The following is a 12,758-nucleotide window of genomic DNA, read 5'->3' on the forward strand; positions in this document are numbered from 1 at the left end:
TCACGTGATTCAGTTTATTTTGAAAAGTCTCAACAGGATCTTGAGCTTTATTGTGAAAGGTTTATGTGGAAAATAAACAAGCAGACATGCGGTGGTTTTACCGTTGTTGTTGAAAGAAATTAAGAAATGAATATAGCCGCTACAATGACCATCAGAACCATGAAAAAAATATTGCCGTAAACAGTTTATTTTGCGACACCACGAAACAAACGACAGCATAAAATGAAACGATAGATGTTTTTATATCGTCATCCGATATATATCGTTATATCGAACAGACCTACATCAGATTGCCCCGATGCATCCGTGGCAGTGTGTATGACAGGTAAAAACATGGGTTGTACAAATGTGTGCGAGTGCTTTGTCTGTTCATTACTTACATATTAAAAATACTATACTTACTAGGCCTAAGAATCACCACCTTAAGCGTGAATGATGCGGTGAATACTTTTTAGAAAAGACTAGCAGTTTTCTACATCAGTAGCATTTTAACCACACAAAGCACTTCACAATACAAGCCAACAGAGTTTTGTGTGGCAGAAGTTGTGAAAAGGTGGAGCTGAAACACTACGAGAGAAAAAGAACCAAAAAACTCAAATGAGCTGACATGTTAGCTGTGAGGGCTGCTGCTGCACTTTAAACAGTAGTAGCAGCAACAACAAACAACTAGCAGCAAGCCCTCGCTCTCACAGCAGGCTGCTATTAGCACCACCTGTAGAGAAGTGGGGGGGGGGCGTCCCAAAAAGAGTGAGGAGGTGACCGAAATAAATAGGAGGGACATAATTAGGAAGGGAGAGATTCAAGTCAAATAAATTGCTACTTTGACCATGAGCCACTCCTAGTAGCTAAAGTGTAGCTTTTAACTGTCACATGCTGCAGTGCAGTGCAACTAAGGACCGACCCTAAAAAATCTTGGCCCTAAAAGTCTAAAAAATATGATGTCCAACCCCAGATTTCGTATTTGATAAGGTTTGTAGTCAGACCTTGATCAGGTGACCGTGAATCCTTCTTTAGTTACGTTGCAATAGCCGTAGACTGCTGCGGGCTTCCCATGTTCACTCACTTTCCCCTATACCTGTTCACTTAAGTTATTCAGCAGATCAAGATAAAAGACAAGTTAAAGTACAGCCCTCAAAGAAGTTTGCAACAACTATGGTTAGCACAAAGTAGGGATGGGTATTGATAAGATTTTCACGATTCCGATTCCATTTTCGATTCTATTTAACGATTCGATTCTTTATCGATTCTTTTTAAAAAAGGAGAACACTAAGGTCGATTAGCTTAGAACTTCGTTTTATATCTTCTCTTTGAACAAGGTAGAAATTTAGGAGTAACATGGCCTTACAAACCCAACAGTGAGATCTTAAGAGATCCAGCCTACGGCTCTTCAATGGGGTGTCACAGGGTTCCCAGGAAAAAAAATTGTAAATGTAAAATAATAAAATAAATATTCCTCTGTAGCAATAACAAAGTATAACATAAATTATTCTGTAGCAATTACACAAGAATATCCAGTAATGTCCCTGCCTACAATTAAACACATTCACTTACCGAAAATCGGTGGCATCTGCTGTGGCAAATGGGTGCAAGCCTTTTACCACAAACTTAGTCACTGCTCGGTGGCATTCGTCTATCCTGACCTGAAAGGAGACGCTACCAGTAGACTGCAGCCAGCCAGACTCTGTGTCATGGTCCTGGGCCATGTGGGCCCAGTATTCTTAGTTTTCATGTATTTTTGTATTTTGTTCTTTATTTAGGCCATGCTTCCTGGGTTGATCTGTTACGTTGTTCCTTATGTGTTTTCCCTTCGTGACTCTTACCCCCTGTGTGCCCCTCTGTGTATTTATGAGCCCTCGTCTCTCTTTGTGCTTTATTCTATGTTTTCCCCAGCCCGTTATGTCTGCGTTCTCCCCGTGCTCTCTCTCCTCCTGTTTGAACCTCTGTGTACTTCCTGTTTTACTTTGCCCATCTCCCATCAGTGTTACGTTCACTCCTGCCGTGTCTTGTTATAATTATCAGTGTCACCTGTGTTCCCCGTGTGCATCCACTTCCCCTGATCATCCCTCATGTGTATTTAGTCTCTGTGTTTCATACAGTCTGTGTCGCGTCGTCTGTGTTCCCACCCTCCATGTTTCCATGCCCGGTCTGTTGTATTCATAGCCTTACCTTAGTTCATTCCCAGTTTAGGTTTCTGTTTAGTTATTGCTTTTGAGCTGCCCTTATTCTTGTTTGTTTCTCTTGCGTTACCAGCCACAATAAAAGGCTCGCTTTTGTTTAAAGTTTACTCCCGTGTCACTCGTGTCTGCACCTGAGTCCTCCACGCACTCTCCACACGGTCTGTCACAGCGGACCGTGACACTCTGTCTGTCTCTCTCATCATGGTCACCTAAATGCACAGTAATGGCAGGTTTTGTAATAAGGCAGATCGCGCTAACATAATATGCACTGTTAGTTGATTATTTACCTGCCGCATTAACGGGAGAGGACGTGCAAACGTTACCGCTGCTGCTGGGTTGAGATTCATGAGTCCGGAGAGGAATTAAAAACATGACATTCATTTAAGGTCATCGCGTGTTTTGTGAGCAAATGCTTTTGCATATTCGTAGTGTTTCCTCCCTTAAATGAAGTATCTACTTTGCAAGTATTGCAAGTTGCCCTGTTGTCATCCGTTCTCGTAAAGTATAACCAAACTTTTGAGCGTTTGAGCCGCTTACGCGTCGTGTTTCCTGCCAGATAAATGACGCTCAGCAACGTGGTGACGTCATTCGGGGCGACTGGAATCAATAAGGGAATCGTTTACAAAAATGGCAAACAATTCCAAGGAACTGAAACGGTGGGAACCGGTTCTCAACAAGAACCGGTTTTCGATACCCATCCCTAGCACAAAGACACAGGCTGCACATGCAGTTAAAAATCACAGCTTGTCAGTTTTTGTGGCTCTTTAATAACATAGGACATATGTCATTAGAAAGATCAAAAGCTCCTAAAAAACTGCATTTGTCTAACGAATAACCTGTTTGGTTTAAAAATGTGAAGTTTATGATTTCTGTATACTAATATAATTCAATTCAGTTTTAGTTATACAGCACCAAATCACAACAACAGGAGCCTCAAGGCGCTTTATATATATCAGATAACCAGTGTAAAGCAGCAAACGTAAAACGGCAGGTACAAAAATGACTATAAAGCAAATAAGGACAAAGACATGAGCAGATAAATGCAGTGACCTTCCCTCACTGAGATACATACAGCAGTCACATTCATTTAAAGCAGAGTTGGGAAAAGGCCAGGCACTTAATTAACTCTCCTCACAGAGAACAGAAGTGGCACTAATCTAAAAATAGATAAGGTTCAGTTAGCTAAATTATATATACCTGAAGCTCCATCTAGGTATCCCCTCCTCCTACATCCTGCAGTATGTATCTGAGCAGCAACACAAGCACACACTGAAGGTAAGTGTGACTGCACTCAGCTTAAACATTAGATGTGAAGGAGGATAAACACCACTTTTCATAAAACAAACAGGAAAATGTGGCTTTCAAGAAAGAACTAATTTTATATTATATGGTAAAAAGTTCACACTATTTAACCTTGGAAAAGTTTTAGTAACGGGCAGCATTACTAGATTCAACTCCAAAATCGAATCTATTTTTACAATTAATAATTTTTGGCCAGAAATTGCAGTCTTGAGAAATTAAAGAGTGTAGTAGGCATCGACATTGTCCACATATGCTGCAGTTTATTGAGGATTACGTAAATTCATTAAATTCAATTCAATTCAATTTTATTTATATAGCGCCGAATCACAACAAAAGTCACCTCAAGGCGCTTCATGCATGCATTAAAGACTCTAGTGTGGGCTTCTGCAAGACTGCTAACCATTAGACTTATAAATGATGACTCTGTTCCTGGTTAATGCTCAATATCTGACTTTGTGTAGCTGTGTGTAGCTAATGTGTCCAGTCTATACACTGTTAGACATTTTATTGTATTTTTACAGTAACTTACTGGCAACACTATTGCCAGTAAGTTACTGTAATTACTGATCTACAGTATCTTTACCGTTGTGATGTTTTACAGTTCAACCACTTTACTGTAAACGTGGTTTACAGTTAGAAAGACTTACCGTGATTAAGTTTTATAGTATCACTGTACTGCAAATGTGGTTTATGGTATAACACTGTAATTGTGTTTTACAGCAAATAAAAATAATGTTAACATTCATATTCAATATAAGAACATTTACAAAAAACAATATAATTCAATAAAGTAGTCTCAGAATAGTGAATTAAACCAACATTTATTGTTGATATTTTTTTTAACAAGAAAAACATTTTTCAACTGAATAAAAACAATGTCAATAACCAAAATAAATAGAAGCGTACATGAAAACTACACAGTCCTTCACCTTTCTGTGTCTGATTTTTTTAAGGAAAACAGTTTTTCATTCCACTAAAAACAGGACAAACCCACCAGCATGAACATTAAATAAACTATTACAATTGTAAAACAAAAATCATTTACAAAATGTAATAATTATCAGTGGGTCCCAGGAAATAGAATGTGACATGGGATTTAGATTTCCGTTACCAGGATGGTCGGGTTCAGCGTAGTCTTTATCACCACCTGTCAAAGACACATCATCAATATTCATGTTTGCTCAGGTTATTCACTTGTTCACATCTGTCTGAGATCATTCATACTGTTGTATGGATGTGTGTACAGTATGTATATAATTATCAGCTATGTAAAAGATATTATCATCTCTGTATTCTTACCTAGTTGGAAGTCCTCCATTCAAACTCAGAGAGCCACTGGAGGAAGGTGGTGATCCGAGGGCTGATGCTTGTAACCTTCGGTTCTCCTGTCCTCAACGACTGGACAGTTATGGGACCATGGGTGGTGCCACTCCCCTGCCGCCCGTCTCTTCCATCAAAATGACCTACCTACCTTTTCCCTTTCTGCGTAGGAAACGCTTCAGGAAACGGGGTAGAAGGAGTGGTGCCCGCGTTCGCGTCAAGGCTTATATTAGAGCCATGGCTATGGATTACCCTTCTACAAGTCGTGAGCTGTCACGATTTATCTTCTACTCCAGGAGCCGCCTTGCGGCGAAATTGTTAAGTCATCGTTGGATATGCCCTGTTGGCCCTCAAACTTATCCTACCTGTCCAGTGGCTTATCACTCTGCTCGGTCTTGGATTACACCGCCTGGCCGTGGTGTTCAACACAGCAATCTCAACACCCTGCGACGGGCTACCGCTAATGACCTAGCTCCTCGGACTCGGATTGCTTTATTTAATGTTAGGTCTCTTTCAAATAAGGCCTTTCTCTTAAATGACTTTTTCCTCACCACGGGACTGGATGTTCTATTTCTGACGGAGACATGGACTTCTCCGGGTGAGTTTATCCCCTTTTCTGAGCTTCTCCCTCCTGACTGTGCCTTCTTTAGCTCACCAAGGCTCACTGGTAGAGGTGGTGGCTTAGCCTCGGTTTTTAAAAACAAACACGAAGCACGACTGCTACCCTCCCCAACCTATTCTAGCTTTGAAGCTCAGTTATTGGAATTGACTGGCCCTCGGACTACTCTGTGTGTTGTGGTTTATCGTCCGCCTAAATACCACAAGATGTTTATTTCTGAATTTGCTGACTTCTTGGGATCCATTCTTTTTAAATATGGTTCTGTTATTATTTCTGGTGATTTTAACATTCATGTCTGCTGTATGGATGACCAATTGGCTAACGATTTTCTAGCACTAACTGCTTCTTTTAATCTTACCCAGTGGGTGAATGAGCCTACCCATGTTAAGGGCCACACCCTTGATTTGGTTTTTTCATATGATGTGGATATATGTATTAAGGAAATTAGAAACACTGGACTTTCCGACCATTCTCCGGTTATTTTCGATCTTGACCTTGGCAACACCGGATCACGCTTTGAGGCTCCTCTTTGCCCTACGCGTACTGTGAATGCTGATACTCTGTTGAAATTTTCTAATTCTTTTGTGAACTTTTCATTTACTACGTCAGATTGTCTTACTCCACATACGCTTGAGAATTTCGCCAATACTCTATTAACTACATGTTCCTCTATCCTTGACATTGTAGCACCGATCAAAATGAAACGCCCCAGAACCTACTCACAATGTTGGTTAAATGATTCTGTTCGCGCCTTACGACGTATGTGTCGACGGGATGAGAGGAGGTGGAGGAAAGATAATCTCCAGTCATCATATGACATTTTATGCATTAGCCGCTCGAAGTTTCAATCAGCTGCCAGAACGGCTAAAGCAGCTTTCCTATCTAAAATTATCACCACCAATGGAAACAACCCTCGAATTTTATTCAAAATTTTCAACTCTGTGGTCAACCCCTGCCCCTCTATGCCTCTGCCGTGCTCCCCGGGCCTTTGTGAAAAATTTTCAAGTTATTTTTTGGATAAAGTCGCATCTCTTAAATCTACTCTTCCTTTGGTGACCGACCGTATGCCCACCCCTGATTGTTCTACTACTTTTTGTCAATTTGAACCTGTTTCTCTCTCTACTCTGAAGCATCTAATTGAAAAACTGAACAATACTAATCTTGTACATGATGTTCTTCCATCCCGTATAGTCAAGGATTGTTTTAGTGCAATTGGACCTTGTCTATTGTCCATATTGAACTCCTCCTTGCTGTCCGGCTATGTACCATCAGCTCTTAAACATGCTATAATCCAACCTGTTCTTAAAAAAAGTAACCTCGATCAAAATGATTATGCCAATTATAGGCCGATTTCCAAACTTCCCTTCGTGGCTAAAATTCTTGAGAAGGTAGTTCTGCTTCAACTTCAGACCTACCTGGATGAGAATAACATTAATGATAAATATCAATCGGCCTTTAAACAACACCACAGCACTGAATCAGCACTGCTCCGAGTTTTTAATGACCTTTTACTAATGGCTGACAATGGACGCCCCTCTGTCCTAGTGCTATTGGATCTTTCATCGGCATTTGACATGGTTGACCATAACATACTATTGGCGAGACTAGAGCACACTGTAGGCATCAAGGGCGCTGCCTTGGATTGGTTTAAATCTTACCTCTCCGATCGGCTCTCTTCGGTTCACTTGGCCACCTCCTCCTCCTCCGCTGTACCTGTTTGCTGTGGTGTCCCCCAGGGATCTGTGTTAGGCCCTACCCTGTTCTCACTGTATATGCTTCCTTTAAGTGTCATTTTTGAGAAACACCACATTGCCTTTCACTATTATGCCGATGACATCCAGATCTATTTTGAGCTGAATGATGATCTAGCTATGTCCGTGAGTAACTTTCGAGAGTGCATGTGTGAGGTCAAGCAATGGCTTCTGGCAAATTTTCTTATCCTTAACGATAAGAAAACTGAAATTATGATCTTTGGCAGTGACGCTCTTCGTGCCAAACTTCATGATGCTTTTAGTTTTCTCACTAGTTCTTTCCCTGACACTGTTAGGAATTTGGGTGTGCTACTTGACAGCTCATTTAAACTTGATAAACAAGTGTCTGCTGTCGTCAGATCTAGTTTCTACCAACTTCGCCTTATTTCCAGGGCCAAACACTACATCCCGCACAATGACCTGGAAAAGCTAATCCATGCCTTTGTAACGTCAAGACTAGATTACTGTAATTCACTTTATTATGGTCTCCACTCTACCCTTTTACATAGATTACAGACAGTCCAGAATGCCGCTGCACGCATTCTAACTAAAACTAAGAAGTTTGCTCACATCACTCCCGTCCTTGCTGATCTGCACTGGTTGCCTGTGAAATTTCGTATTCAATTTAAAATTCTGTTGTTTACTTTTAAAATTACTAATAACACAGGGCCAAGTTATCTTAAGGAACTCTTAAATTCATATCTTCCTACGAGGGCCTTAAGATCTTCCTCACAGTTATTGTTGGTTCAGCCCAGATCTCGCTTGAAGTCTAGAGGTGATCGAGCGTTTGCTCTAGCTGCACCTGAGCTGTGGAACAATCTCCCGATTGGCATCCGGGCGTCTGACTCTATTCAATCTTTTAAATCACGGCTTAAAACATATCTGTTTGAACTTGCTTTTTCTACTAGTTAAATTCTCGCCTCGCTTCTTGTGAGTTATTCTATTAATGTGTCTGGTTGTTTTGCGTTGTCCTGCGCTGTCAATGTTTTCTATCACTGTGTTTGATGGTACAGCTTTACTCTGCTTTAGCTGTGTGCTATAGTTTATTCTTATTAGTGGTCTTTACCTGTGAACATAATCTCACACTTATATGACTCTGACGTTATAGTGCTAATTATTTTATTATTTTATTGTTGCGTTGTCTATGTTCTCTATCACTGTGTATGATGGTACAGTTCTACTTTGCTATAGCTGTGTGCTATAGATTATTCCTATTAGTGGTTTTTACCTGTGAACATAATCCCACACTTATATGACTCCGATGTTTTAGTGTAAATCATTTTATTGTTTTATTGTTCTATGTAAAGCACTTTGGCATGCCCCTGGCTTTTAATGTGCTCTATAAATAAAGATTGTTGTTGTTGTTGTTGTTCCTCTTTACGACACGACCTGTCTTGCGGCTTGTACCAAGTTTTGCAGGGCATTTTGTTCCCATGTCTGGATTGATCCTCACAAAGAACCTTTTAACGGAAAAAAGGCTGCTTTAATTTCAAAATTAAAACATACATTACAGCAATCACCTATATGTTTCTGCAACTGTAGTCAAGCTATCACATATATTTCATTCTTAAATGGTGTAAGCTTTAATGGTGTAAAGTATTTACCTCTGTATCATCTCCAGTGTGATGGACGCTGACTCCTGATACTCAAGGTTGAAAACGTAGTATGACGCAAAGAAGACAGCAAGGGTGCTGGCAAAGTCATGCATCTGCTCAGGCTCATAAAATACCTTGCCCTCCAAACTGATCATCCAGCGGCTTGCAGACATGAAATTATTCCCTAAAAACAGACAAGAGTCCAATAAGACAATGTGCTCACCCTTACAAATAAGGTTTCCACAAGAATGCTGGATAGCAGGCCTCACACTGTACAAAAATAGAATCCACACGGTTTGCTGCTATTTCTCTTATTATTTATTATGTAATGAAAATTATGATCAATTACAGGAAAAAACTGCCTAATGTTTTGGCATTTTGGCCTGTGCTGAAATGTTAGGCTGTTTTTTCCCGTTGGTCATTGTGTATAATAAATAATAAGAGAAACAGCAGCAAACTGTGTGTTTTCTATTTTTATACAATATAAAACAGACAAACCCCTGTTAAGTAAGTTGTTGTGGGTACAAATACCACAATAATTAGATAGATTTTTTACAAAAATATTACAAGAGGATTGAAACTATTTACTTACCAAGCGCTATTACCCTTGGTGTGATGAGTAAGGTCATCTCTCTCTCAACAGACATCTTGGTGGAAAAAGCCTTTAAAACACAAAAGGAACTGATTTGAATGATGATACCCAAAATCATTGAAATATTTTTCCTTTGTTTATGTTGACAGTATCAGACAGAAAGTTTTTTGCCACACTCCTTAACCTCACATGGTTTACTGAGACTATCATTCCCTGAGTATTTAAACTGTGTGATCGACCTGTTTAGTTGTGCATAAGTGAAATGCTTTTCCTGTTTCACTAAATGACTGATGTACAATGCCAAGTCATTAGAGACTACACCTTCAAATAAATCATGACCCAAACATGGGGGAAGCCCAGTGCAGACATGAAAATATTTCAGAGAATTGAAAGGTGAGTCAAACTTTACCCCCTGTACCATGTCTTGGTCAGTGGTGGATAGCTGTTGTACACTCTCCTTGTGACCAGTGATGGTTCTTTTTGGACCAAGCTTTAGTGGTGTCTTTTCAAAGTCTGTCCTTTCAATCAAGCAGTATCTACAAAAATGCGTACTACAACTGAAGTTTTCAGTGAAACCACCTAAGCAGTGTGAACCAAGATTATCTCCACAAATGGAAATCAAGGCCGCTTTGAGGGTATTTCCATCATCTGTCTCAATCACTGTATCTTCTAGATCTTTAAGGTCTGTGATAATACTTGAGAAAACTTTCTCCTGACCAAATGTCTTGAAGTCCCTTTCTCTGCACAGCATCACCAACTGCATGGGATCAACTGAAGAGCGATTGTGTGGCTGGACCTCACCTAGACTCATGTAAACCCCCAAAACTTTATGTTTTTTCTTCCCTGACCCAAGAGGATTCACAACCTCAAATCCATCCTGGTAAAGGATGATGGACAATGAAGAAGGATTGTCTTTTAACAGAGCATTTTCTTTTACATTTCTTCCATCTGCCACATCCTCTACAACCATGTTGGAAGAGGTATGATCTTTGGATTGGTGATATTGCTCTTTAACACTTGACTGTCTAAGGAGGGATTTTAATGTCTCTTTGATGGAAATGTACTGGCAAAAGCATTCCTTTCCAGCAGCATCACTTCCCAGATAAATCTGGGTGGGTTCAACATAGTCAAAATACTGCTTGTAAAATGTTCTCCTTGTTTTGTCAGATCTGAGTATTCCTTTGTTGTATATTGTGAAGACATCCTCTTTAGAGAGATTTTGAATAATCATTTCTATCTCAGTTTGTGGTATGTCTAGCTCAGAAAGCTTGCCCTTCAACTTGTCAAAAACATCTGACATAGAAGTGCTATGGACATGCTGAAATCCATCAAGAATACACTGTATTGTGCTCGCTGGCAACAGCATCTTGGCTTGCATTTTCAGGTAGAAAAGAGCCAAATTATGTAAAAATGTCTCTTGTTGAGAGAGAAAGCAATCTACAGTGTTTGCATGGCATTAAAGATAAAGATGTAGCAGAGGCAGCAGCGTACTAGATGGTGATGGAGGAAGTGAGGAGGAGTAAAACTGCACCATCACTGACTTGGGTTCAGATCTTGTACTTTTCTCATGGTCTCCCCTCATACATAGAAAGGTCTATTTTTGTAATTTTGCCTCTGTACATCTTCACATTAAATCAAAAAGTCAAGGTGAGATTAAAGTACACACTTTGTTTTTATTTTGTTCAGCACTTTTGCAATCACAATTATGATCCGAATGTGATGTCGTACTAAACACTTTTTCCAAGATGAGCTCTATAAATTCTCTCTAGGCTCCTCTTGTTTGTGTGTTAGTTTTATCTGTTTATTTATTCATTTCTATCAGTATTATTTCTCTTATTTCAGCATATGTGTAATATAACAATGTCTAGCCAAAGGCACACAGAGAAAGATCCAGGAGAAGGGGGGCCATCAGTACTGAAGACCTGAACCCAAATACGACTGTTGCTTCACCCTCTGCATCTTCTCTAGCTCCTCTCTCAGCTCTTGGTATTTCTCCAGATTCTTGTGTTTCTTCTCCCTTCTTCTCACTTGTAATCGCAACATCTATTACCAAGGCCATCTTCCTCTGCTTGTCCACTACTTACTATGTCCAATTGGTAAGTTACCACCAGTTTCTCTGTCTGTATCAGGAAGTTCCACAGACTCGGTCATTCTTCACCACCCTTGGGGGTGTCTCCCATTTTGACCTCGGGACTTCCAGGCCATACTCTGCACAGATGTATTTAGTATTTATTTAGTATTTATTTATTTATTGTCATTGTCAAGAACAATGAAATTGCGTTTGGGGCTTCCATACAACCCAAATAAAAGAAGAAAATAATAAATACCCCTTAAAACCCAAGTGTACATATTTAACCCAGTGTGACTCCAATGCAATAAGACAATCCTTAGCAATAATGTTCGTAGAAATTCAGACAAAGACCTGAGAAACATGACAAAATACAACAATGCAACCCATTCAATATTATTGTACTGTGAGATATGATATCAGATATGATAGTTATCTATTTAAGAAAGAGGGGGGGGGGGGGGGCAGGAGGGGGAAGAGAATAAAGATATGATGCACCAATGCAGACCAGTTCATTGCTATTAAGAAGTTGGATATGGTTATTGTCCGTGAGAGGGGGGCAGAGAGTTCAGGAGCCTCACAGCCTGTGGATACGGTATGTTTCTGTACACTATGCTGGCCACTTGGTTATGGCGTTCCATGTATGCCCTGCCTGCTAGCATCTTGCACCCTGGAGAGAGTTTTGAAAATGATTTTATACTTGTAGTCTGTAATATCTATTAGACCTTATATAGATGTAATATCACATTCTTGTATAATAATTGTATAAATTGCAGGTCACAGCAGCACACAGAAGGTCCAGTTTATTTATAGCACATTTCCAAACAGTCCATGATGCAGAAAGGGCTTAACGATGTAAAATGATAATAAAATAAATAAAATCCACAACAATGAGGCAGTAAAATGTAGAAAAACACACAAGTAACTAAAATAAGTGATTAAAAAAATCTAAAACAACAACTAAGGCTGTTAAAACCAAAATGTTTAGGTCAACGTGCGTTAGCAGCCAGACCATAAAAATGTGATTTTAGTGACGATTTCAAATGTTTGTGCAGATCTGGGCATCTGCACTCGTCCGCAGCTCTGCTTGTGATTAGCTGCAGGAGTAGCAGCAGGACGCACAGACAGGAAGACATCAAGGAAGCAGCACGCTGACGAGCAGACAGGTCAGCAGACGCGAGACTTTGCGCTCGGATGAAGGGCGATGCTGACTGTGGCGTGCAGTTGAGGTGCGGCTCCGGGTCTCGCTGTAGTCGCGGTAGAGTCCTCCCCTGCTTGGATTTGTGCTTGGAGGGATGTCGGCTTCTCATCAGATCAGTCTGTTCGTGGGTAAG

The 12,758-nt window shown here is 40.2% G+C and overlaps 1 protein-coding gene and 1 long non-coding RNA gene across 2 annotated transcripts in view; one reads left to right on the forward strand and one right to left on the reverse strand.

Annotated features, from left to right (window-relative positions):
• Window positions 1-8,545: 8,545 nt before the first annotated feature.
• LOC309716103 lies at window positions 8,546-9,389 on the reverse strand. The gene is made up of 3 exons (XR_014279364.1): window positions 9,357-9,389; window positions 8,774-8,948; window positions 8,546-8,629 (listed from the first exon to the last, which is right to left on the reverse strand). It is a non-coding gene; the product is annotated as an uncharacterized lncRNA (long non-coding RNA).
• Window positions 9,390-12,563: 3,174 nt separating this feature from the next.
• The window catches only part of LOC309715586 (CXADR-like membrane protein), a 118,764-nt gene continuing 118,569 nt past the window's right edge, over window positions 12,564-12,758 (forward strand). The window contains 2 exon segments of the mRNA XM_082548840.1: window positions 12,564-12,706; window positions 12,709-12,753. Coding sequence (XP_082404966.1) covers window positions 12,619-12,706; window positions 12,709-12,753 — 133 coding nt within the window. The 5' untranslated portion in view covers window positions 12,564-12,618.

This window comes from Aulonocara stuartgranti (genome assembly GCF_965226115.1).
Source record: "Aulonocara stuartgranti genome assembly, chromosome: 10".
NCBI classification, from domain to species: domain Eukaryota; kingdom Metazoa; phylum Chordata; class Actinopteri; order Cichliformes; family Cichlidae; genus Aulonocara; species Aulonocara stuartgranti.